General features: G+C 45.6%; 1 protein-coding gene across 3 annotated transcripts; it reads left to right on the forward strand.

The window, feature by feature from the left end:
• Positions 1 to 27074, forward strand: LOC110477408 (L-gulonolactone oxidase). Of its 3 annotated transcripts, XM_085574299.1 has the most exons (13): positions 2 to 125; positions 3391 to 3516; positions 5085 to 5210; positions 7406 to 7500; positions 8247 to 8337; positions 9315 to 9387; positions 9454 to 9635; positions 12668 to 12775; positions 14228 to 14304; positions 16057 to 16206; positions 18656 to 18820; positions 20509 to 20599; positions 24807 to 27074. In XM_085574299.1, the coding sequence occupies exons 1-13, from the start codon at positions 123 to 125 to the stop codon at positions 24933 to 24935; spliced, it is 1416 nt and encodes a 471-aa protein (XP_085430425.1). In that variant the 5' UTR covers positions 2 to 122; the 3' UTR covers positions 24936 to 27074. The 3 variants fall into 3 exon arrangements, with proteins under 3 accessions (XP_077638612.2, XP_085430425.1, XP_085430426.1); XM_077782486.2 differs by having other exon boundaries at positions 1 to 125; positions 9315 to 9635; XM_085574300.1 differs by lacking the exon at positions 3391 to 3516 and having other exon boundaries at positions 9315 to 9635.
• Positions 27075 to 27993: the final 919 nt, after the last annotated feature.

The raw sequence follows: 27993 nt of genomic DNA on the forward strand, positions 1-27993 counted from the left end.
CCGGGAATTCCGCGGCCGCCGCGAGCTCCGAGCCCAAAAATCCCCAAAATTCCCCAAAATTCCCCAAAATTCCCCAAAATCCCCAAAATCCCCAAAAAGGCGCGGCGGGAAGCGGCTCCGGCATGGTGAGGAAATTCCCGCGCGGCTTCTCCCGAATTTTTTTGGGAATTTCGGGAAATTTTGGGAAAATCCAACCCCGCCCCCAGCCCGCGGCTCTCGGCCGCTCCAAAGGTCAAAAATTCCCAATTTTTGGGGTTTTTTGGGAATTTTCCCAGGGATTTTGGGAGATTTTGGGGATTTTTTGGGAATTTTGGGGGTTCGGGATTTTGGGGAATTTTGGGATTCGGGAATTTGGGAATCCCAAAAGGGAAAATTCCCGGGAAAGGGTAAAAAAAAATCCGAATTTTGGGGATTTTTTTTTCCAATTTTTTAGGAATATTTTTCCCTCTTTTTTGGGATTTTTGGGTTTTAGGGATTTGGGGTTTTGGGAATTTTGGGATTTTTGGGAATCCCAAAAGGGAAAATTCCCAGGAAAAGTTTGAAAATTCCCGAATTTTGGGATTTTTGGGGATTTTTTTCCCCAATTTTTTAGGATTTTTTTCCCTCTTTTTTGGGGATTTTTGGGGTTTAGGGATTTGGGGTTTTGGGACTTTTGGGATTTTTGGGAATTTTGGGAGTTGGGAATTCGGGATTTTTGGGAATTTTGGGGAAATTTTGGGAAAATCCAACCCCGCCCCCAGCCCGCGGCTCTCGGCCGCTCCAAAGGTCGAAAATTCCCAATTTTTGGGTTTTTTTGGGAATTTTCCCTGGGGTTTTGGGAGATTTTGGGGATTTTTTGGGAATTTTGGGGGTTCGGGATTTTTGGGAATTTGGGATTCGGGAATTTGGGAATCCCAAAAGGGAAAATTCCCGGGAAAGGGTAAAAAAAATCCGAATTTTGGGGATTTTTTTTTCCAATTTTTTAGGAATATTTTTCCCTCTTTTTTGGGATTTTTGGGTTTTAGGGATTTGGGGTTTTGGGAATTTTGGAATTTTTGGGAATCCCAAAAGGGAAAATTCCCAGGAAAAGTTTGAAAATTCCCGAATTTTTGGATTTTTTGGGGATTTATTTTTCCCCAATTTTTTAGGATTTTTTTCCCTCTTTTTTGGGGATTTTTGGGGTTTAGGGATTTGGGGGTTTGGGACTTTTGGGATTCGGGTATTTTTGGGAATTTTGGGAGTTGGGAATTCGGGATTTTTGGGAATTTTGGGGAAATTCCCGGAAAATCCAACCCCGCCCCCAGCCCGCGGCTCTCGGCCGCTCCAAAGGTCAAAAATTCCCAATTTTTGGGGTTTTTTGGGAATTTTCCCAGGGCTTTTGGGAGATTTTGGGGATTTTGGGGAATTTTGGGGGTTTGGGATTTTTGGGATGTTGGAATTTGGGAATTTGGGAATCCCAAAAGGGAAAATTCCCGGGAAAATGTTAAAAAATTCTGAATTTTGGGGATTTTTTTCTGGTTTTTTGGGGGGGATTTTTTGGGTTTGGGGAATTTTGGCAGTTTTGGATTTTTGGGAATTTTGGGGAATCTCAAAATGAAAATTCCTGGGAAAAGGTGGAAAATTCCCTGAATTTTGGGGGTTTGGCGATTTTTTGGGAATTTTTTCCCGTTTTTTTGGGAATTTTGGGAATTTTGGGGGTTCGGGATTTTGGGGAATTTGGGATTTTGGGAATTTGGGAATCCCAAAAGGGAAAATTCCTGGGAAAAGGTAAAAAAAATCCAAATTTTGGGGGTTTTTTTTCCCAGTTTTTTTGGGGGGGATTTTTCCCATTTCTGGGGAGATTTTGTGGTTTGGGGGGAATTCAGGAATTTGGGAATTTTGGGAGAATTTTTGGGAATCTCAAAAGGGAAAATCCCTGGGAAAAGGTGGAAAACTCCCGAATTTTGGGGGATATTTTTCCAGGGAAATTTGGGATTTGGGAATTTGGGGAATTGGAGTTTTTGGAATTGGGGATTTTTTTGGGGAAATTTGGAATTTCGGGGGATTTGGGAATTTTGGGGGTTTGAGATTTGGGACGATCCCAAATTCCCCGGGACGATCCCGGATCCCTTGGGCTGATCCCCCGGGCTGATCCCGGATTTCCCAGGACGATCCCAAATTCCCCGGGCTGATCCCCTGGGCTGATCCCAAATTCCCCGGGCTGATCCCAAATTCCCCGGGACGATCCCGGATCCCCCGGGCTGATCCCGGGTTTCCCGGGCTGATCCCGGATTTCCCGGGACGATCCCAGATTTCCCGGGCTGATCCCCTGGGCTGATCCCAAATTCCCCGGGCTGATCCCAAATCCCCCGGGCCGATCCCAGATTTCCCGGGCTGATCCCGGGTTTCCCGGGCTGATCCCGGATTTCCCGGGACGATCCCAAATTTCCCGGGCTGATCCCCTGGGCTGATCCCAAATTCCCCGGGCTGATCCCAAATTCCCCGGGACGATCCCGGATCCCCCGGGCTGATCCCGGGTTTCCCGGGCTGATCCCAAATCCCCCGGGCCGATCCCAGATTTCCCGGGCTGATCCCGGGTTTCCCGGGCTGATCCCGGATTTCCCGGGACGATCCTGGATCCCCTGGGCTGATCCCGGATTTCCCGGGACGATCCTGGATCCCCTGGGCTGATCCCGGATTTCCCGGGCTGATCCCAAATTCCCCGGGCTGATCCCAAATTCCCCGGGCTGATCCCGGATTTCCCGGGCTGATCCCAAATTCCCTGGGACGATCCCGGATCCCCTGGGTTGATCCCAAATTTCCCGGGCTGATCCCGGATTTCCCACAGACTGATCCCGGATTTCCCGGGCTGATCCCGGATCTCCCGGGCTGATCCCGGATCCCCTGGGTTGATCCCAAATTTCCCGGGCTGATCCCGGATTTCCCGGGCTGATCCCGGGTTGATCCCAAATCCCCCGGGATGATCCCAGGTTTCCCGGGCTGATCCCGGATTTCCCGGGCTGATCCCAGATTTCCCAGGACGATCCCAAATTCCCCTGGGACGATCCCAAATCCCCCGGGCTGATCCCCTGTGCTGATCCCGGATTTCCCGGGCTGATCCCGGATTTCCCGGGCTGATCCCAAATCCCCCGGGCTGATCCCAAATCCCCCGGGCTGATCCCGGGTTTCCCGGGCTGATCCCAGATTTCCCGGGCTGATCCCGGATTTCCCGCAGGCCGATCCCGGGTTTCCCGGGCTGATCCTGGGTTTTCCGCAGGCCGATCCCGGGTTTCCCGGGCTGATCCCCTGGGCTGATCCCGGATTTCCCGGGCTGATCCTGGATTTCCCGGGCTGATCCCGGGTTTCCCGGGCTGATCCCGGGTTTCCCGGGTTGATCCCGGGTTTCCCGGGCTGATCCCGGATTTTCCGCAGGCCGATCCCGGGTTTCCCGGGCAGCTCCGGGGCCGCTCCGGGTTCCGGTTCCGGAACTGGGCCGGCACCCATGGGTGCAGCCCCGAGCTCTTCTTCCAGCCCCGCGACCTCCGGGAGCTGCGCCAGGTGAGCAAACCCCGGGAACATCCCGGGAAAATCACGGGAAAATCCTGGAAAAATCCTGGGAAAATCCTGGAAAAATCCCGGGAAATCCCGGGAACATCCCGGAAAAATCCCAGAAAAATCCTGGGAAAATCCTGGAAAAATCCCAGGAAAATCCTGGGAAAATCCTGGGAAAATCCCAGAAAAATCCAGGGAAAATCCCAGGAAAATCCCGGGAAAATCCTGGGAAAATCCCAGAAAAATCCCAGGAAAATCCCGGGAAAATCCTGGGAAAATCCCAGAAAAATCCCAGGAAAATCCTGGGAAAATCCCAGAAAAATCCAGGGAAAATCCCGGAAAAATCCCGGGAAAATCGCAGAAAAATCCCAGAAAAATCCTGGGAAAATCCCGGAAAAATCCCAGAAAAATCCCAGGAAAATCCCAGGAAAATCCCGGAAAAATCCCAGAAAAATCCAGGGAAAATCCCAGAAAAATCCAGGGAAAATCCCCAGAAAATCCCAGAAAAATCCCAGAAAAATCCTGGGAAAATCCCGGGAAAATCCCAGAAAAATCCTGGGAAAATCCCAGAAAAATCCCAGAAAAATCCTGGGAAAATCCCGGGAAAATCCCAGAAAAATCCTGGGAAAATCCCAGAAAAATCCCGGGAAAATCCCAGGAAAATCCCAGTTAATCCTTGGGAAATCCTGGGAAAATCCTGGGGAAATCCCAGAAAATCCCAGAAAATCCCGGGAAATCCCAGGAAAATTCTGGAATTCCGGCCGGAGCGGCGGGAAAGGGAATGGGAGGGGGAGGGGTGATCCCGAGGGGGTTTTGGGAATTCCCAGGGAATTTGGGGTTTTTTGGGATAATTCCAATGTTTTGTGTGGGGCTTTTTGGGATATTCCCGGATTTTGGGATGGGTTTTTTGGGACATTCCCGATGTTTCAGGAGGGGTTTTTTTGGGACAATTCCCGATGTTTTTGGGCTGTTTTTTGGGGTAATTCCCGATATTTTTGGGCTGTTTTTTGGGGTAATTCCCGATGTTTTTGGGCTGTTTTTTGGGATAATTCCCAATGTTTTGGGGCTGTTTTTTGGGACAATTCCCAATGTTTCAGGATGGGTTTTATTGGGATAATTCCCAATGTTTTGGGGCTGTTTTTTTGGGACAATTCCCGATGTTTTTGGGCTGTTTTTTGGGGTAATTCCCGATATTTTTGGGCTGTGTTTTGGGATAATTCCCGATGTTTTGGGGCTGTTTTTTTGGGGTAATTCCCGATGTTTTTGGGCTGTTTTTCTGGGGTAATTCCCGATGTTTTTGGCTGTTTTTTGGGCTGGTTTTTTTGGGATAATTCCCGATGTTTTTGGGCTGGTTTTTTTGGGGTAATTCCCGATGTTTTTGGCTGTTTTTTGGGGGTAATTCCCGATGTTTCAGGATGGGTTTTTTTGGGATAATTCCCGATGTTTTTGGGCTGTTTTTTTGGGGTAATTCCCGATGTTTTTGGCTGTTTTTCTGGGGTAATTCCCGATGTTTCTGGGCTGTTTTTTGGGGCAATTCCCGATGTTTTTGGCTGTTTTTGGTGCCGCTGGGGCAGATCCTGGCGCTGGCGCAGCAGCGGGGGAAGCGCGTGAAGGTGGTCGGGGGCGGCCACTCGCCCTCGGACATCGCCTGCTCCGACGGCTTCCTCATCCACATGGGCCACATGAACCGCGTCCTGCAGGTCAGCCCCGAATCCCAAAAAAAACACGGAAAAAATGAAAAAAAAAAGCGAAGGAATCGGTGAAAATTCGCCCGAAATAGGGGAAAAAACAACCCAGAAAATTCCACCAAAAATTCAAAAAAAATCCCCCCCAAAATCACCCAAAAAATTCAAAATAATGAACCGCGTCCTGCAGGTCAGCCCCGGAGCTTCCCCAAAATCCAAAAAATGCAAAAAATTAAAAAAAAAAGTGAAGGAATCGGTGAAAATTCACCCAAAATAGGGAAAAAAACAATGCAGAAAATTCCACCAAAAATTAAAAAAAAATCACCCAAAAATTCAAAATAATGAACCGCGTCCTGCATGTCAGCCCCGCAGCTGCCCCAGAATCCCAAAAAAACACGGAAAAAATGAAAAAAAAAAGCGAAGGAATCGGTGAAAATTCGCCCGAAATAGGGGAAAAAACAACCACAAAATTCCACCAAAAATTAAAAAAAAAATTCCCCCAAAATCACCCAAAAAATTCAAAATAATGAACCGCGTCCTGCAGGTCAGCCCCGCAGCTTCCCCAAAATCCCCAAAAAACGCGTAAAAACAAAAAAAAAAGCGAAGGAATTGGTAAAAATTCACCCAAAATATATTAAAAAAAACATCAGAAAATTCCACCAAAATTTTTTTTTAAATAACCCAAAAATTCCCAAAAAAATCAACAAAAAATCCCCCAAAATCCCCCCAAAATTCCACAAAATAATTACAAAAATTTTTTAAATCACCGGAAAAAAAAAAAAAACCACAAAAAATTGCCCAAAATCACCACAGATCACCAAAAAAAATCCCCAAAAAATCCCCCAAATTCGCCAAAAATTGCCACAAAAATTCCACCAAAATATCACCCCAAATCACTCAAAAATGCCCCAAAAAATCACCAAAATCACCCAAAAATTCCCCCCCAAATTCCCCGAAAATCACCAAAAAATTCAAAACAATGAACGGGGTCCTGCAGGTCAGCACGGGAATGTTTCGGAAAATCAAAAAAAAAAAAAGTGAAGGAATCGGTAAAAATTCACCCAAAATATAAAAAAAATTTAAAAAAAAATTCCAAAAATTCCCCCCAAAAAAGCACCAAAAATTCCCAAAAAAAGCAACAAAAAAATCCCCCCAAAGTCCCCCCAAATTCCACAAAATAATCATCAAAAAATTTTAAAAATCACCAAAAAAAAATCACCAAAAATGCCCCCCAAAATCACCGCAGATCACAAAAAAAAATCCCCAAAACATCCCGAAAAAATCCCCCAAATTTGCCAAAAATATCCACAAAAATTCCCCCAAAAAATCACCAAAAATCACCGGAAAATTCCTCAAAAAGTCACCAAAAAATTCACCCAAAATATTAAAAAAATCATCAAAATATCGCGGCAGAAAATCCCCCCAAAATTCGAAAAATTTCCCCAAAAAAGCACCAAAAATTCCCCCAAAAAAATCAACAAAACAATCCCTACAAAAAGTCCACAAAAAGTCCCCAAAAATTCCCTAAAAAGTCCCTGGAAAATTCCCAAAAATTTCCCAAAAAGTCCAAAAAATTCCCAAATTTTTCCAGGTGGACAAGGAGAAGCTGCAGGTGACAGTGGAAAAAATCCCCCAAAAATCCAAATAAATTCCCCAAAATCATCCGAAAATCACCAATAAATTCCCAAAAAATTCCCAAAAAATTCCCAAAAATTCCCAAAAATTCCCCAAATCCCCGAATTATTCCAGGTGGACAAGGAGAAGCTGCAGGTGACGGTGGAAAAAATTCCCCAAAAATCCAAATAAATTCCCAAAAATCATCAAAAAATCACCGAAAAATTCCCAAAAATTCCCAAAAATTCCCAAAAATTCCCCAAATCCCCGAATTATTCCAGGTGGACAAGGAGAAGCTGCAGGTGACGGTGGAAAAAATCCCCCAAAAATCCAAATAAATTCCCCAAAATCATCCGAAAATCACCAAAAAATTCCCAAAAAATTCCCAAAAAATCTCAAAAATTCCCAAAAATTCCCCAAATGTCTCCAGGTGGACAAGGAGAATCTGCAGGTGACGGTGGAAAAAATCCCCCAAAAATCCAAATAAATTCCCCAAAATCATCAAAAAATCACCCAAAAATCCCCAAAAATCCCCAAAAATCCCCAAAAATTCCCCAAAATTCCCAAAATTCCCAAAAATTCCCCAATTTTGGCAGGTGGACAAGGAGAAGCTGCAGGTGACGGTGGAGGGCGGAATTCTCCTCTCGGAGCTGCACCGGGAGCTCGACAAGCACGGCCTGGCCCTGCCGAAGTGAGCGGGAATTCGGGATCGGGATTTGGGATTGGGGTTTGGGATTTGGGAATTGGGATTTGGGATTTGGGATTTGGGGTTTTCGGGATTTGGGATTTGGGATTTGGGAATTGGGATTTGGGATTTGGGAATTGGGGTTTTTGGGGTTTTTGGGGTTTGGGATTTGGGATTTGGGGTTTTTGGGGTTTTTGGGGTTTGGGGTTTGGGATTTTTGGGATTTGGGATTTGGGATTTGGGATTTGGGGTTTGGGATTTGGGATTTGGGGTTTGGGGTTTGGGGTTTGGGGTTTGGGATTTGGGGTTTGGGATTTGGGGTTTGGGGTTTGGGGTTTGGGATTTGGGGTTTGGGGTTTGGGGTTTGGGATTTGGGGTTTTTGGGGTTTTTGGGGTTTGGGGTTTGGGATTTTTGGGATTTGGGATTTGGGATTTGGGGTTTTTTGGGATTTGGGGTTTGGGATTTGGGGTTTGGGGTTTGGGATTTTTGGGATTTTAGATTTGGGGTTTGGGATTTTCGGGGTTTGGGATTTGGGGTTTGGGATTTGGGATTTGGGGTTTTTTGGGATTTGGGGTTTGGGATTTTAGATTTGGGGTTTGGGATTTTTGGGATTTTAGATTTGGGGTTTGGGATTTTCGGGGTTTGGGATTTGGGGTTTTTGGGATTTGGGGTTTGGGATTTTCGGGGTTTGGGATTTGGGGTTTTTGGGATTTGGGGTTTGGGAATTCTCATCCCGAATTTCCCGTCCCAGTTTAGGCGCCGTGTCCGATGTGACGGCGGCCGGAGTCATCGGCACCGGCACCCACAACACCGGCATCCGGCACGGCATCCTGCCCACCCAGGTGCAATCCCGGGAATTCCGGGAATTTTGGGAGTTCCGGGAATTCCGGGAATCCAGACACGCCCCCCACTCCCAAATCCACTAAAAAATCCCACCGAAAATCCCAAAAAACCCCAAAAATCCCCAAAAAACCACAACATCGACATCCAGCATGACATCCTGCCCACCCAGGTGCAATCCCGGGAATTCTGGGAATTCCGGGAATTTCAGGAATCCAGACACGCCCCCTGCTCCCAAATCCACTAAAAAATCCCACCGAAAATCCCAAAAAACCCCAAAAATCCCCAAAAAACCACAACACCGACATCCAGCATGACCACCCAGGTGCAATTCCAGGAATTTTGGGAATTCAGGGAATTCTGGGAATTTCGGGAATCCAGACACACCCCCCGCTCCCAAATCCACCAAAATATCCCACCAAAAATCCCTAAAAAATCCCACCAAAAACCCCTAAAAAATCCCACCAAAAACCCCTAAAAAACCCCAAAAAAACCCCTAAAAAAATCCCCAAAAAACCCCTAAAAAATCCTTTAAAAAAATCCCCAAAAAAACCCCTAAAAAACCCCAAAAAAACCCCTAAAAAAATCCCCAAAAAAACCTAAAAAATCCTTTAAAAAATCCCCAAAAAACCCCTAAAAAATCCTCAAAAAAACCCTAAAAAATCCCCCAAAAAACCCTAAAAAATCCCTAAAAATCCCCAAAAAATCCCCAAAAAACCCCTAAAAAACCCCTAAAAATCCCCAAAAAACCCCTAAAAAATCCCCAAAAAACCCCTAAAAAACCCCTAAAAAACCCCTAAAAAATCTCTCAAAAACCCCTAAAATACCCCTAAAAAATCCCCAAAAAAACCCTTTAAAAATCCCCGAAAAAACCCTAAAAAATCCTTAAAAAAATCCCCAAAAAACCCCTAAAAATCCCCCAAAAATCCCCCCCAACCCCCGAATGACTGACCGAGGCCGCAATCCCCTTTCCGGGCAGGTGGTGGCGCTGTCGCTGCTGCTGGCCTCGGGCCGTGTGCTGCGCTGCTCGGCCACCGGCGCCGGCGGTGACAGCGGTGACGGTGACGATGGTGACAACGGTGACAATGATGATGGTGATGGTGACGATGACGATGGTGACGGTGACAACGGTGACAATGATGATGACGATGATGATGATGATGACGGTGCCGCGGCGTCGCTGCTGTTCGGGGCGGCGCGGCTGCACCTGGGCGCGCTGGGCGTGGTGCTGAGCGTCACCTTCCAGTGCGTGCCCGCCTTCCGCCTCAGGGAGATCGCCTTCCCCTCCACCCTCACACAGGTACCCACGGATCCGCAATTCCCGGGATTTGGGGGAAAAACGTGGAATTTAGGTGGGGATTTTGGCAGGATTTTAGGCGGGAATTTACGCGAAAATGGGGGAAAAATTGGGGGATTTTCTGCAATTTTATTGGGAATTTCGTCAGGAGTTTCCTCAGGAATTCCCTCAAGAATCAGGAAAAAGCTCTCAGAGATTCCTCAGGAATGCCGGGAAAATTCCTGGAATTCTCTCAGGAATGGGGGAGAATTCCCGGGATTCCGCCTCAGGGAGATCGCCTTCCCCTCCACCCTCACACAGGTACCCATGGATCCGGAATTCCCAGGATTTGGGGGAAAAACATGGAATTTAGGTGGGGATTTTGGCAGGATTTTAGGCGGGAATTTACGCGAAAATGGGGGAAAAATTGAGGGAATTTTCTGCAATTTTACTGGGAATTTCGTCAGGAATTTCCTCAGGAATTTCCTCGAGAATCAGGAAAAAGCTCTCAGAGATTCCTCAGGAATGCTGGGGAAATTCCTGGCATTTTCCGGAATTTTTCTGGGAATTTCGTCAGGAATATTATCAGGAATCACCTCAGGATTGCAGAAAAATTCCTGGAATTCTCTCGGGAATGGGGGAGAATTCCCAGGATTCCGGCTGAGGGAGGTGGCCTTCCCCTCCACCCTCACACAGGTACCCACGGATCCGCAATTCCCGGGATTTGGGGGAAAACACGGAATTTAGGTGGGGATTTACACGGGAATCGCCTCAGGATTGCAGGGAAAATTCCTGGAATTCTCTCAGGAATGGGGGAGAATTCCCAAGCTTCCGCCTCAGGGAGATCACCTTCCCCTCCACCCTCACCCAGGTACCCCGATTGATCAGGAATTCCCAGAATTTCTGCCAAAATTCTGGGGGAAAACACAGAATTTAGGTGGGGATTTACACGGGAATTGCCTCAGGAATGCAGAAAAATTCCTGGAATTCTCTCAGGAATGGGGGAGAATTCCCGGGATTCCACCTCAGGGAAATCGCCTTCCCCTCCACCCTCACACAGGTACCTGGATTGATCAGGAATTCCCGGAATTTCTGCCAGAATTCTGGGGGAAAACGCAGAATTTAGGCAGGAATATCGACAGGAATTTCAACGGGAATTTACGCAAAAACGGGGGGAAAAATTGGGAAGATTTTCTGCAATTTTACTGGGAATTTCCTCAGGAATTCCCTCGAGAATCAGGAAAAAGCTCTCAGAGATTCCTCAGGAAGGCTGGGAAAATTCCTGGAATTTTCTCAGGAATGGGGGAGAATTCCCGGGATTCCGCCTCAGGGAGATCACCTTCCCCTCCACCCTCACACAGGTACCCCCATCCCTGGGAATTCCCGGGATTCCGGCCGGAATTCTGGGGAAAAACATGGAATTTAGGTGGGGATTTACATGGGAATTTATGCGGGAGTTTACGCGAAAATGGGGGAAAAATTGGGGGGATTTTCTGCAATTTTATTGGGAATTTCATCAGGAATTTCCTCAGGAATCAGGAAAAAGCTCTCAGAGTTTCCTCAGGAATGCCGGGGAAATTCCTGGCATTTTCCGGAATTTTCCTGGGAATTTCGTCAGGAATATTATCAGGAATTTCCTCAGGATTGCAGAAAAATTCCTGGAATTCTCTCGGGAATGGGGGAGAATTCCCGGGATTCCGGCTGATGGAGGTGGCCTTCCCCTCCACCCTCACACAGGTACCCCATGGATCCAGAATTCCCGGGATTTGGGGGAAAAACATGGAATTTAGGTGGGGATTTTGGCAGGAATTTAGGCGGGAGTTTACACAAAAATGGGGGAAAAATTGAGGGAATTTTCTGTAATTTTACTGGGAATTTCCTCAGGAATTTCCTCAGGAATTCCCTCGAGAATCAGGAAAAAGCTCTCAGAGATTCCTCAGGAATGCCGGGAAAATTCCTGGCATTTTCTGGAATTTTCCTGGGAATTTTGTCAGGAATATTATCAGGAATTTCATCAGGAATATTATCGGGAATTTCCTCAGGAATGCCGGGAAAATTCCTGGAATTCTCTGGAATTTTCTCAGGAATTTTCTCAGGAATTTCCTCAAGAATGAGGAAAAACTTTCAGAGTTTCCTGAGGAACGCCAGAAAAAGTCCTGGAATTTTCTCAGGAATTTTTCCAGGAATTTTCTCAGGAATTTTCTCAGGAATTTCCTGAAGAGTCAGGAAAAGCTTTCAGAATTTCCTCAGGAATGCCGGGAAAATTCCTGGAATTTTCCTGGGAATTTTGTCAGGAATTTCCTCAGGAATTCCCTCAAGAATCAGGAAAAAACTCTGGGAATTTCCTTGGGAATAAGGAAAAGTTTCCTGGAATTTTCTCAGGAATTTTCTCGGGAATTTCCTCAGGAATCAGGGAAAAACTCTGGGAATTTTCTCAGGAATGTGGGGAAAATTCCTGGAATTCCTGCTGGGAATTTTTCCTGGGAATAATTTCCCAGGAATTTTTTTCTGGGAATAATTCCTGGGAATAATTTTTTCCTGGGAATAATTTCCTGGGAATATTTTCTGGGAATAATTTCTTGGGAATTTTTTTGTGGGAATAATTTCTATTTTAATATTTTTGGGAATATTTCTTAGGGATATTTTTGAGGAATATTTTCTGGGAATAATTTTCTGCCAATTTTTTCTGGGAATTTTTTTGGTGATTTTTTTTCTGGGAATAATTTCCCTGGAATGTTTATTATGGAATAATTCCTATTTTCACTTTTTTGGGAATATTTTCTGGGAATAATTCCTGGGAATAATTTTTTGGGGGAATAATTTCCTGGGGAATTTTTTCTAGGATTTTTCCTGGGAATATTTCCAGGGAATAATTCCTATTTTAACTTTTTTTGGGAATATCTTCTGGGAATAATTTCCTGGGAATTTTTCCCGGGAATATTTCCAGGGAATATTTCCTAGGGATATTTTTGAGGAATATTTTCTGGGAGTAATTTCCCGGGAATTTTTTTCTGGGAATTTTTTCCTGGGAATTTTTTTGGGGGAATTTTTTCCAGGTGCTGGATCAGCTGGAGGAGCACCTGCAGAATTCCGAATTTTTCCGCTTCCTGTGGTTCCCGCACACCGAGAACGTCCGGATCATCTACCAGGACCCCACCACCCAGGCACGGATCCCAACATTCCCGGAATTCCCGAAATTCCCAGTTCCCAGAATCCCAAAAATCCCAGGATTCTCCGAGATCCCAAAATTCCAGGGTTGGGAATTCCGGGATTATGGGAATGGGCTCCGGGAATTCCGGGAATTTTCAATATCCAAAGCAGGGATCCCAACATTCCCAGAATTCCCAACATTCCCGGAATTCCCAACATTCCCAGTTCCCGGAATCCCAAAACTTCCAGGATTTTCCGAGATCCCAAAATTCCAGGGCTGGGAATTCCGGGATTTTGGGAATGGGCTCCGGGAATTCCGGGAATTTTTTGAGTTCTTGGAATTCCAGGGAGGGATTTTGGGGTGGGAGGAAGAATTTTGGGGAGGGATCCCGAAAATTCCCAGAATTTCCAATTTCCCGGAATTCCAGGGAGGGATTTTGGATTGGGAATTTCGGGATTTTGGGAATGGGCTCCGGGAATTCCTGAAATTCTTTAAAATCTCATAAAATTCCCTAAAATCCCTGGGAAAAAATCCTAAAATTCCCTGAAATCCAGAAAAATCCCTAAAATTCCCTAAAATCTCTAAAGTTCCTGAAATCTCTCTGAATTCCCTAAATTCCCAGAAATGCCTCAAATCCCGAAAAAATCACTGAAATCCACGAAATTCCATGAAATCACTAAAATCCTTGAAATCCCGGAATTCCCTAAAAAAAATCCCGGAATTCCCTAAAATAGCCGGAATCCTTAAAATTCCATAAAATTCCCTAAAATCCCTAGGAAAAAAATCCCTAAAATTCCCTGAGATCCCGAAAAAAAAATTCCCTAAAATTCCCCAAATCCCTGAAATCCCCCCAAAAAATTCCTGAAATCCCTGAAAAAATTCCCTGAAATTCCAAAAAAAAAAAATTCCCTAAAATCCCTGAAATTCCCTAAAATCCATAAGAAAAAAATCACTAAAATCCCTAAAATTCCATTGAATCCCTGGGAAAATCCCTGAAAAAAAATCCCTGAAATGCAAAAATAATTCCCTGAAATTCCAAAAAAATCATCCCTGAAATTCCCTAAAATCAAAAAAAAAATTCCCTAAATTCCCTTTAAAAAAATCCCAAAAATTCACTAAAATCCCTGAAAAAATCCGTGAAATGCTAAAAAAAATCCCTGAAATTCCAAAAAAAAAATCCCTGAAAAAAAAAAATCATCCCTGAAATTCCCTAAAATATTCCCTAAATTCCATTTTTAAAATCCCAAAAATTCCCTAAAATCCCTGAAAATTCCCTAAAATCCCTGAAAAAAATCCCTGAAATGCTAAAAAAAATCCCTAAAATTAAAAAAAAAAAATTCCTGAAATTCCCTAAAATCCCTAAAAAAAATTCCCTAAATTCCCTTTTAAAAAATCCCCAAAATTCCCTAAATTCCCGGAAATGCGGGAAAACATTCCCGGAATTCCCGAATTCCCGGATTTCCAGGCTCCGTGCTCCTCGTCCAGCTGGTTCTGGGATTACGCCGTGGGATATCACCTCCTGCAGTTCCTGCTCTGGATCAGGTGGGATTCGGGATTGGGATTTGGGATTTGGGATTCGGGATTTGGGATTTGGGGTTTGGGATTTGGGGTTTGGGATTTGGGATTTGGGATTTGGGATTTGGGGTTTGGGATTTGGGATTTGGGGTTTGGGATTTGGGATTTGGGATTTGGGATTTGGGGTTTGGGGTTTGGGGTTTGGGATTTGGGAATTGGGATTTGGGATTTGGGGTTTGGGATTTGGGGTTTGGGATTTGGGATTTGGGGTTTGGGATTTGGGATTTGGGATTTGGGATTTGGGGTTTGGGATTTGGGATTTGGGGTTTGGGAATTGGGGTTTGGGATTTGGGGTTTTTGGGATTTGGGATTTGGGGTTTGGGATTTGGGATTTTTGGGATTTGGGGTTTGGGATTTGGGATTTTTGGGATTTGGGATTTGGGATTTTTGGGATTACAATTGGTTTTGGATTGGGATTGGGATTGGGATCAGGACCTGGATCTGGATCTGGATCAGATTCGGAATTTGGATCAGGATCGGGATCAGGGTCAGTGTCAGGATTGGGATCGGGATCGGGATTGGGATCAGGATTAGGATGGGATGGGGATCAGGATCGGGACTGGGGCCGGGATTGGGATTGGAATCAGGATCAGGATCAGAATTGGGATTGGGATTTGGGATTGGAAGGGGATTTGGGATTGGAACGGGATGGGGATGGGATCAGGATCAGGATGAGGACTGGGATGGAATCGGGACTGGGATTGGGATTGGGATCGGGATTGAGATTGGGATTGGGATCAGGATTGGGAACTGGATTGGAATTGGGATCAGGATCAGGACAGGGATCAGAATCGGGATTTAGATCAGGATCAGGATTGGGATCAGTATTGGAATTGGGATCAGGATCGGGATCGGGATCGGGATTCAGATCCAGATTGGGATTAGGATGGGACTGGGACCTGGATCTGGATCTGGATCTGGATCGGGATCTGGATCCGGATAGGGACTGGGATCGGAATTGGGATTGGGGTCAGGATTAGGATGGGATTCGGATTGGGATGGGGATTGGGATCAGGATTGGGATGGAATGGAGATCGGCATCGGGGCTGGGATCAGGATCAGGATTGGGATCCGGATCAGGATTAGGACCAGGACTGGGATGGGATCAGGATTGGGATCAGGATCGGGATCAGGATTGGGACTGGGATCGGGATTAGGATTGGGACTGGGATCGGGATCAGGATTGGGACTGGGATTGGGATCAGGATTGGGATTTGGGATTGGGATCAGGATGGAGATCAGGATTCAAATTGGGCTCTGGATTGGGATCGGGACCAGGATTGGGTTGGGATCAAGATTGGGATGGATTGGGATGGGGATTGGGATTGGGATCAGGATTGTGATGGGATCAGGACTGGGATGGATTGGGATTGGGATTAGGATTAAAATGGGATTGGGATCAGGATTGGGATGGGATTGGGATCAGGATTGGGATGGGATTGGGATCGGGATTGGGATGGGATTGGGATCAGGATTGGGATGGGATTGGGATCGGGATTGGGATGGGATCAGGATTGGGATGGATTGGAATTGGGATCGGAATCGGGATCGGGATCGGAATAATCGCGGAACGTGCCGGGATTCCCTTCCCATGAAAACCCCTCGCCAACATTCCCGGAATTCCCGGATCCTTTGCCGGCCGTCGCCGCTCCCTTCCCCCCCCTCGTTGGGATTTTCCGGGATGGAAATTCCGTCTGAATTCCCGATTTTTCCCGGCAGCACCTTCTTTCCCAGGATGGTGGTTTGGATCAACCGGATTTTCTTCCGGCTGCTCTTCAGCTCCCGCACGGAGAACGTCGACCAGAGCCACCGGATCTTCAACTACGAGTGCCGCTTCCGGCAGCACGTCCAGGACTGGGCCATCCCCATGTAATTCCCGAATTTCCCATCCATTCCCATGGAATTCCCGAATTTCCCATCCATTCCCACGGGAATTCCCAGATCCCGGTCCAGGGTTGGGCCATCCCCATGTAATTCCCAAATTTCCCATCCATTCCCATGGAATTCCCAAATTTCCCATCCATTCCCACGGGAATTCCCAGATCCCGGTCCAGGATTGGGCCATCCCCATGTAATTCCCGAATTTCCCATCCATTCCCATGGAATTCCCAAATTTCCAATCCATTCCCGTGGGAATTCCCAGATCCCGGTCCAGGACTGGGCCATCCCCATGTAATTCCCGAATTTCCCATCCATTCCCATGGAATTCCCGAATTTCCCATCCATTCCCATGGAATTCCCGAATTTCCCATCCATTCCCACGGGAATTCCCAGATCCCGGTCCAGGACTGGGCCATCCCCATGGAATTCCCAAATTTTGGATCCATACCCATGGAATTCCCAAATTTCCAATCCATTCCCGTGGGAATTCCCAGATCCCGGTCCAGGACTGGGCTATCCCCAAGGAATTCCCAAATTTCCCATCCATTCCCACGGGAATTCCCGAATTTCCGATCCGTTCCCATAGGAATTCCCAGATCCCAGTCCAGGACTGGGCCATCCCCATGGAATTCCCGAATTTCCGATCCGTTCCCATGGGAATTCCCAGATCCCGGTCCAGGACTGGGCCATCCCCATGGAATTCCCGAATTCCGTGGGCATGGAGATCCCTGCAGATCCCAATCTCATTCCAAATCCCGGATCCATCTGATCCCACGGGAGGAACATTCCAGGACATTCCCAGGAATTCCCTGGGCCTGCAGATCCCAACCCCAGGATCCCAAACCCCTGGGCAGAACATTCCAGAACATTCCCGGGAATTCCCTGGGAGGAGATCCCTGCAGATCCCAATCCCAGGATTCCAAACCCCTGGGCAGAACATTCCTGGGAATTCCATGGACATGGAGATCCCAATTCCAGAATCCCAAACCCATGGGAAGATCATTCCAGAACATTCCCGGGAATTCCATGGACATGGAGATCCCAATCCCGGAATCCCAAACCCCTGGGCAGAACATTCCAGAACATTCCCGGGAATTCCATGGGCCTGCAGATCCCAATCCCCAGATCCCAATCCCGGGATTCCAAACCCCTGGGCAGAACATTCCAGAACATTCCAGGGAATTCTCTGGGCCTGGAAATCCCAACCCCAGGATCCCAACCGCACGGGAAGAACATTCCAGAACATTCCTGGGAAGGAGATCCCAATCCCCAGATCCCAATCCCGTGATCCCAAAGCCCTGGGCAGAACATTCCCGGGAATTCCCTGGGAGGAGATCCCAATCCCCAGATCCCAATCCCGGGATCCCAAACCCCACGGGAAGATCATTCCAGGACATTCCCGGGAATTCTGTGGGCATGGAGATCCCTGCAGATCCCAATCCCGTGATCCCAATCCCTGGGCAGAACATTCCAGAACATTCCTGGGAATTCCCTGGGAGGAGATCCCTGCAGATCCCAATCCCGTGATCCCAAACCCTGGACAGAACATTCCTAGGAATTCCCTGGACATGGAGATCCCAACCCCGGGATCCCAAGCCCTGGGCAGAACATTCCAGAAAATTCCTGGGAATTCCATGGGAGGAGATCCCAATTCCAGGATCCCAACCCCACGGGAAGATCATTCCAGAACATTCCTGGGAATTCCCTGGGAGGAGATCCCAATCCCCAGATCCCAATCCCAGGATCCCAAACCCTGGGCAGAACATTCCAGAACATTCCTGGGAATTCCCTGGGCCTGGAAATCCCAACCCCAGGATCCCAACCGCACGGGAAGAACATTCCAGAACATTCCTGGGAAGGAGATCCCAATCCCCAGATCCCAATCCCGTGATCCCAAAGCCCTGGGCAGAACATTCCCGGGAATTCCCTGGGAGGAGATCCCAATCCCCAGATCCCAATCCTGGGATTCCAAACCCCACGGGAAGATCATTCCAGGACATTCCCGGGAATTCCATGGGAGGAGATCCCAATCCCCAGATCCCAATCCTGGGATCCCAAACCCTGGGCAGAACATTCCAGAAAATTCCTGGGAATTCCATGGGAGGAGATCCCTGCGGATCCCAATCCCAGGATCCCAAACCCTGGACAGAACATTCCCAGGAATTCCCTGGGAGGAGATCTCAATCCCAGGATCTCAAATCCCACGGGAAGATCATTCCAGGACATTCCCGGGAATTCCATGGGAGGAGATCCCTGCAGATCCCAGTCCCGTGATCCCAAACCCCTGGGCAGAACATTCCAGGACATTCCCGGGAATTCCATGGGAGGAGATCCCAATCCCCAGATCCCAATCCCGGGATCCCAAACCCCACGGGAAGATCATTCCCGGACATTCCCGGGAATTCCGTGCCGCTGAGCGGGGTTTTTCCGGGCGCAGCGGGAAGACGCGGGAGGCGCTGCTGGAGCTGAAGGCGGAGCTGGATCGGAATCCCGGGATCGGCGCGCACTTCCCGGTGGAGATCCGCTTTTCCCGGCGGGACGAGATCCCGCTGAGCCCGTGCTTCCGGCGGGACAGCTGCTACATCAACGTGCTCATGTACCGGTGAGAGCCCGGCCCGGATCCATGGGAACATTCCCGGCCGGAATATCGGCACGGGATCCCGGATCCATGGGAACATTCCCGGCCGGAATATCGGCACGGGATCCCGGATCCATGGGAACATTCCCGGCCGGAATATTGGCATGGGATCCCGGATCCATGGGAACATTCCCGGCCGGAATATTGGCACGGGATCCCGGATCCATGGGAACGATCCCGGCCGGAATATCGGCATGGGGATCCTGGATCCATGGGAACGATCCCGACCGGAATATTGACATGGGATCCCAGATCCATGGGAACATTCCCACAGGGAATATTGACATGGGATCCCGGATCCATGGGAACGATCCCAACCGGAGTATTGGCATGGGAATGCCGGATCCATGGACACTGTTCCCGTCCGGAATATTGGCATGGGGATCCCTGCAGATCCCGGATCCATGGGAACATTCCCACAGGGAATATTGCCATGGGAATCCCTGCAGATCCCAGATCCATGGGAACCTTCCCACAGGGAATATTGATATGGGATCCCGGATCCATGGGAACGATCCCGCCGGGAATATTGCCATGGGGATCCCGGATCCATGGGAACGTTCCCGACCGGAATATTGCCATGGGAATCCCGGATCCATGGGAACCATCCCGACCGGAATATTGACATGGGATCCCGGATCCATGGGAACGATCCCGACCGGAATATTGGCATGGGGATCCCGGATCCATGGGAACGTTCCCACAGGGAATATTGACACGGGATCCCGGATCCATGGGAACGATCCCGCCGGGAATATTGACATGGGATCCCGGATCCATGGGAACCTTCCCGACCGGAATATTGGCATGGGGATCCCGGATCCATGGGAATGTTCCCGACTGGAATATTGCCATGGGAATGCTGGATCCATGGGAACGTTCCCACCAGGAATATTGACATGGGAATGCTGGATCCATGGGAATGTTCCCACCGGGAATATTGACATGGGAATGCTGGATCCATGGGAACCTTCCCGCCGGGAATATTGCCATGGGATCCCGGATCCATGGGAACGTTCCCGACCGGAATATTGCCATGGGAATGCCGGATCCATGGGGACACCATTCCCACCGGGAATTTTGCCATGGGATCCTTGCAGATCCCAATCCCGGGATCCCAAATCCATGGGAAGAGGAGACCCCATTCCCACCGGCAATATTTCCATGGAGTTCCTTCTAGATTCCAATCCCAGGATCTCGAAATCCATGGAAACGTTCCCACCGGGAATATTGCCATGGAGATCCTTCTAGATCCCAAACCCGGGATCCCGAATCCATCCCTTTTCCATGATCCTGAATTCCGGGGGCCGGATCCCAGGATCTGCCTGATTCCCAATCCCAATATCCCAAATTCCTGGGGCTGGATCCGGGGCTCCGGCTGATTCCCAAATTCCTGGGGCTGGATCCGGGGCTCCGGCTGATTCCCAAATTCCTGGAGGTGGATCCCAGGGCTCCGGCTGATTCCCAATCCCAATATCCCGAATTCCCGGGATTGATCCTGGTCCAATCCCCCATCCTGAATCCCAGAATTCCGGAGGCCCCAATCCCGGGGTCGGATCCTGGGGTTGGATCCCAATCCGATCCCCGATACCGGAATTCCGGGAATTCCCGGGGCCGATCCCTGATCCCGGAATTCCGGGAATTCCCGTCAGGCCGTACGGGCGGGAGGCGCCGCGGAGCCGCTACTGGAGCATCTACGAGGGAATCATGAGGAAGCACGGAGGGAGACCCCACTGGGCCAAGGTAGCCAAAAAAACCGGGAATTATCCCAGGAAAACGGGAATTATCCGGGGAAAACGGGAATTATCACCGGGAAAATGGGAATTATCCGGGGAAAACGGGAATTAGCCCCGGGAAAACGGGAATTATCCCGGGAAAACGGGAATTATCCGGGGAAAACGGGAATTATCCGGGGAAAACGGGAATTATCCGGGAAAAACGGGAATTATTCGGGGAAAACGGGAATTATCCGGGGAAAATGGGAATTATCCGGGAAAAACGGGAATTATCCACGGGAAAACGGGAATTATCCGGGGAAAATGGGAATTATCCGGGAAAACGGGAATAATCCGGGAAAACGGGAATAATCCGGGAAAACGGGAATTATCTGGGGAAAATGGGAATTATCCGGGAAAACGGGAATTATCCCGGGAAAACGGGAATTATCTGGGGAAAATGGGAATTATCCGGGGAAAACGGGAATTATCCGGGGAAAACGGGAATTATCCGGGGAAAATGGGAATTATCCGGGGAAAATGGGAATTATCCCGGGAAAACGGGAATTATCCCGGGAAAACGGGAATTATCCAGGGAAACGGGAATTATCCGGGGAAACGGGAATTATCCAGGGAAAACGGGAATTATCCGGGGAAAATGGGAATTATCCGGGGAAACGGGAATTATCCCCAGGAAAACGGGAATTCTGCAGGGAAAACGGGAATTATCCCCGGGAAAACGGGAATTATCCGGGGAAAACGGGAATTATCCCCGGGAAAATGGGAATTAGCCGGGGAAACGGGAATTATCCCCAGGAAAACGGGAATTCTGCAGGGAAAACGGGAATTATCCCCGGGAAAACGGGAATTATCCGGGGAAAACGGGAATTATCCCCGGGAAAACGGGAATTATCCGGGGAAAACGGGAATTATCCCCAGGAAAACGGGAATTATCCCCGGGAAAACGGGAATTATCCCGGGAAAACGGGAATTATCCGGGAAAACGGGAATTATCTGGGGAAAATGGGAATTATCCGGGAAAACGGGAATTATCCCGGGAAAACGGGAATTATCTGGGGAAAATGGGAATTATCCGGGGAAAACGGGAATTATCCGGGGAAAACGGGAATTATCCGGGGAAAATGGGAATTATCCGGGGAAAATGGGAATTATCCCGGGAAAACGGGAATTATCCCGGGAAAACGGGAATTATCCGGGGAAACGGGAATTATCCGGGGAAAACGGGAATTATCCAGGGAAACGGGAATTATCCGGGGAAACGGGAATTATCCAGGGAAAACGGGAATTATCCGGGGAAAATGGGAATTATCCGGGGAAACGGGAATTATCCCCAGGAAAACGGGAATTCTGCAGGGAAAACGGGAATTATCCCCGGGAAAACGGGAATTATCCGGGGAAAACGGGAATTATCCCCGGGAAAATGGGAATTAGCCGGGGAAACGGGAATTATCCCCAGGAAAACGGGAATTCTGCAGGGAAAACGGGAATTATCCCCGGGAAAACGGGAATTATCCGGGGAAAACGGGAATTATCCCCGGGAAAACGGGAATTATCCGGGGAAAACGGGAATTATCCCCAGGAAAACGGGAATTATCCCCGGGAAAACGGGAATTATCCCGGGAAAACGGGAATTATCCCGGGAAAATGGGAATTATCCGGGGAAAACGGGAATTATCCCGGGAAAACGGGAATTATCCGGGGAAAACGGGAATTATCCAGGGAAAACGGGAATTATCCGGGGAAAATGGGAATTATCCCGGGAAAACGGGAATTATCTGGGGAAAACGGGAATTATCCAGGGAAAATGGGAATTATCCAGGGAAAATGGGAATTATCCAGGGAAAACGGGAATTATCCGGGGAAAACGGGAATTATCCAGGGAAAACGGGAATTATCCGGGGAAAACGGGAATTATCCAGGGAAAACGGGAATTATCCCGGGAAAACGGGAATTATCTCTGGGAAAACGGGAATTAGCCGGGAAAACGGGAATTATCTGGGGAAAACGGGAATTATCCAGGGAAAAACAGGAATTATCCGGGAAAAACGGGAATTATCCAGGGAAAATGGGAATTATCCAGGGAAAAATGGGAATTATCCTCTGAAAACGGGAATTATCCGGGAAAAACGGGAATTATCCGGGAAAAATGGGAATTATCTGGGAAAAATGGGAATTATCCAGGGAATGGAAAAAAAAAATGGATTTTTCATGGAAAAATTTGGGAATGGGGGGAAATGGGGGGAAATTGGGAATTTTTAATGAGGGAGAAATGGGAAAACATGGGATTTTTAATTTTTAAAAAATGGTGAAAAATGGGGGAAAATGGGAAAAATTGGGATTTTAAATGGGAAAAAATGGAAAAAATGGGATTTTTAATGGGAAAAATGGGATTTTTAATGGGGAAAAAAAGGGATTTTTAATGGGAAGAAAAATGGGATTTTTAATGGAAAAATTGGGGGGAAATGGGAAGAAATGGGATTTTTAATGGAAAAAATGGGATTTTTAATGGGGAAAAAATATGGGATTTTTAATGCGAAAAAAATATGGGATTTTTAAGGGAAAAAAATTGGGATTTTTAATGGGAAATAATGGGATTTTAAATTGAAAAAATTGGGATTTTTAGTGGGAAAACATGGGATTTTTAGTGGGAAAACATGGGATTTTTAATGGGAAAAAATTGGGATTTTTAATGGGAAAAAATTGGGATTTTTAATGGGATTTTTAATGGGAAAATTGGGATTTTTAATGGGAAAAAATGGGATTTTTAATGGTAAAAAATGGGATTTTTAATGGGAAAAAATGGGATTTTTAGTGGGAAAAAATTGGGATTTTTAGTGGGAAAAAATGGGATTTATAATTGAAAAAATTGGGGGGAAATGGGAAGAAATGGGATTTTTAATGGAAAAAATGGGATCTTTAATGGGGAAAAAAAATGGGATTTTTAATGGGAAAAAAATTGGGATTTTTAATGGGAAATAATGGGATTTTAAATTGAAAAAATTGGGATTTTTAGTGGGAAAAAATGGGATTTTTAGTGGGAAGAAAAATGGGATTTTTAATGGTGAAAAATGGGATTTTTAATGGAAAAGAATGGGATTTTTAATGGGAAAAAATGGGATTTTTAGTGGTAAAATTCGGATTTTTAATGGAAAAAAATGGGATTTTTAATGGTAAAAAATTGGGATTTTTAATGGGAAATAATGGGATTTATAATTGAAAAAATTGGGGGAAAATGAGAAGAAATGGGATTTTTAATGGAAAAAATGGGATCTTTAATGGGGAAAAAAAATGGGATTTTTAATGCGAAAAAAATATGGAATTTTTAAGGGAAAAAAATTGGGATTTTTAATGGGAAAAAATTTGGGATTTTTAATGGGAAATAATGGGATTTTAAATTGAAAAAATTGGGATTTTTAGTGGGAAAAAATGGGATTTTTAGTGGGAAAACATGGGATTTTTAATGGTGAAAAATGGGATTTATAATGGAAAGAATTGGGGGGAAATGGGAAAAAATGGGCCTTTTAATGGAATAAAATGGGATTTTTAATGGCAAAAAATGGGATTTTTAATGGAAAAGAATGGGATTTGTAATGGAAAGGAATGGGATTTTTAATGGGAAAAAATGGGATTTTTAATGGAAAAAAATATGGGATTTTTAATGGAAAAAAATGGGGGAAAATGGGAAAAATTGAGATTTTTAATGGGAAAAAATGGGATTTTTAATGGGATTTTTAATGGGAAAAAATTGGGATTTTTAATGGGATTTTTAATGGGAAAAAATTGGGATTTTTAATGGGAAATAATGGGATTTTTAATGGGAAAATTGGGATTTTTAATGGGAAAAAAATATGGGATTTTTAATGGGAAAATTGGGATTTCTAGTGGCAAAAAAATGGGATTTCTAGTGGCAAAAAAATGGGATTTTTAATGGGAAGAAAAAGGGGATTTTTAATGGTAAAAAATGGGATTTTTAATGGGAAAATTGGGATTTTTAATGGGAAAATTGGGATTTTTAATGGTAAAATTGGGATTTTTAATGGGATTTTTAATGGGAAAATTGGGATTTTTAATGGTAAAATTGGGATTTTTAATGGGATTTTTAATGGGAAAATTGGGATTTTTAATGGGAAACTCGGGCGGAAGTTGGGATTTGAAGTGCGGGTGAACCCCGGGAATCATCGGGAATTTGGGGTGATTTTTGGGAATTCCGTCAGGCGCACAGCTGCGGGCGGCGCGAGCTGCGGGAAATGTTCCCGAATTTCGGATCCTTCTGCGCCCTGAGGCGGCGCCTCGACCCCGGCGGCACCTTCCTCAACGCCTACCTGGAGAGAGTCTTCTTTTAACCAAAACCGCGGGATTTTAACCCAAATCTCCATCCTGGGAACACCCAGCTCTCCTTTTAACCAAAAACACGGGATTTTAACCCAAATCTCCATCCTGGGAATTCCCAGCTCTTCTTTTAACGAAAACCACGGGATTTTAACCCAAATCCCTGTCCTGGGAACATCCAATTCTCCTTCTTTTAACCAAAACCGTGGGATTTTAACCCAAATCCCCGTCCTGGGAACACCCAGCTCTTCTTTTAACCAAAACCGCGGGATTTTAACCCAAATCTCCATCCTGGGAATTCCCAGCGCTCCTTTTAACCAAAAACGCGGGATTTCAACCCAAATCTCCATCCCGGGAATTCCCATCGCTCCTTCTTTTAACCAAAACCGCGGGATTTTAACCCAAATCCCTGTCCTGGGAACACCCAGCGCTCCTTTTAACCAAAAACACGGGATTTTAACCCAAATCTCCATCCCGGGAATTCCCAGCGCTCTTTATAACCAAAACCACGGGATTTTAACCCAAATCCCTGTCCTGGGAATTCCCAGCTCTTCTTTTAACCAAAACCGCGGGATTTCAGCCCAAATCCCTGTCCTGGGAACACCCATCTCTTCTTTTAACCAAAAACGCGGGATTTTAACCCAAATCTCCATCCCGGGAATTCCCATCGCTCCTTCTTTTAACCAAAAACGCGGGATTTCAGCCCAAATCCCTGTCCCGGGAACACCCAGCTCTTCTTTTAACCAAAACCGCGGGATTTTAACCCAAATCCATGTTCCGGGAATTCCCAGCTCTTCTTTTAACCAAAACCGCGGGATTTTAACCCAAATCCCTGTCCTGGGAATTCCCATCGCTCCTTCTTTTAACCAAAACCACGGGATTTTAACCCAAATCTCCATCCCGGGAATTCCCAGCGCTTCTTTTAACCAAAAACACGGGATTTTAACCCAAATCCCTGTTCCGGGAATTCCCAGCTCTTCTTTTAACCAAAACCGCGGGATTTCAGCCCAAATCCCCGTCCCGGGAATTCCCAGCGCTCAAATCGGGATTTTCCCGCCAATTGTCCATTCCTTGCCCGGGAATTCGGAATCATTTTCCCACCAAATTTGAATTATTTTTTCCCCAAAAAATTCTGAATGATTTTCCCCCAAAATTCCGAATTTTCCTGGGGATTTGGAATCATTTTCCCATCAAATTCTGAATTATTTCCCCCAAAATTCCGAATGATTTTCCCACAAAATTTGATTTACTTTCCCCAAAATTCCAAATTTTTCTCGGGAATTCTGAATTATTTTCCCATAAAATGTGAATTATTTTCCCCAAAATTCCAAATTTTCCTGGGAATTCGGAATCATTTTCCCACCAAATTTGAATTATTTTTTCCCCCAAAAATTCTGAATGATTTTCCCCAAAAGTTCCGAATTTTCCTGGGGATTCTGAATTTTCCCGGGAATTTGGAATGATTTTCCCACCAAATTCTGAATTATTTTCCCCAAAATTCCAAATGATTTTCCCACAAAATTTGATTTACTTTCCCCAAAATTCCAAATTTTTCTCGGGAATTCTGAATTATTTTCCCGGGAATTTGGAATAATTTCCCCATAAAATGTGAATTATTTTCCCCAAAATTCCAAATTTTCCTGGGAATTCGGAATCATTTTCCCACCAAATTTGAATTATTTTCCCCCCCAAAATTCTGAATGATTTCCCCCAAAATTCCGAATTTTCCTGGGGATTCTGAATTTTCCCGGGAATTTGGAATGATTTTCCCATAAAATCGGAATGATTTCCCCCAAAATTCCAAATTTTTCCGGGAATTCTGAATCATTTTCCAATAAAATTTGAATGATTTCCCCAAAATTCCGAATTATTTCCCCAAAATTCCGAATTTTCCCAGGAATTTGGAATAATTTTCCCACAAAAATCTGAATTATTTTCCCCCAAAATTCTGAATTTTCCTGGGAATTTTCTTTTTTTTTTTTCCTGGGAATTCTGAATTTTTTTCCACATGGAAAAAAACCCAAATCCCCCCCAAAAAACCCCAAAAAAATCCCAATGAAATAAAAAATAAAATTCAAAAATAAAATAAAATAAAATTCAACAATCCCCCCAGAAGTGTAAAAAATAAATAAAAAATCACAATCAAATCCCAATTGTCGCGTTGGTTTTTTTCTCTTTATTTTTTATTTTGTTTTCCCTTTTTTATTCTCATTTTTCCCTTTTTTATTCTGATTTTTCCTCTGATTTTTTCCTCTTTTATTTTCATTTTTTTCCCTTTATTTTCTCTTGAATTTTCCCTTTTTTATTCCAATTTTTCCCTTTTTTATTCTCATTTTTTCCACTTTTTTAATTCTCATTTTTCCCTTTTTTAATCTCAATTTTCCCTTTTTTATTCTGATTTTTCCTCTTGATTTTTTTCTATTTTATTTTCATTTCCCCCCTTTATTTTCTCTTGATTTTCCCCTTTTTATTCTCATTTTTTTTCTTTCTTATTCTCATTTTTTCCCTTTTTTTATTCCAATTTTTCCCTTTTTTATTCAATTTCTTTTCCCTTTCCCCCCTCCATTAATTCCATTTTTTATTCATTTTTCGATTTAATTTCCCCCTTATTATTCTCATTTTTTCCCTTTTTTCCCCCATAAATTGAATTTTTTCTATTTATTTTCTAGTTCATTTTCCCTTTTTTTACTCCCATTTTTTCCCATCCCTTCCCCTCCATTAATTCAATTTTTTCCCTTTATTTTCTATTGAATTTTCCCTTTTTTATTCACATTTTTTCCCATCCCATCCCCTCCATTAATTCCATTTTTTCCTTTATTTTCCCCTCCATTAATTGGATTTTTTTCCATTTTTATTCTCATTTATTCCCTTCCCATCCCCTCCATTAATTCCATTTTTTCCTTTATTTTCCCCTCCATTAATTGGATTTTTTTCCATTTTTCCCCTCCATTAATTGGATTTTTTCCCTTTATTTTCTATTGAATTTTCCCTTCCCATCCCCTCCATTAATTCCATTTTTTCCCCTCCATTAATTGGATTTTTTCCATTTTTTCCCCTCCATTAATTGGATTT

Source organism: Lonchura striata, chromosome 3 (assembly GCF_050655825.1).
Source record: "Lonchura striata isolate lonStrDom1 chromosome 3, ASM5065582v1, whole genome shotgun sequence".
Classification (NCBI taxonomy): Eukaryota; Metazoa; Chordata; class Aves; order Passeriformes; family Estrildidae; genus Lonchura; species Lonchura striata.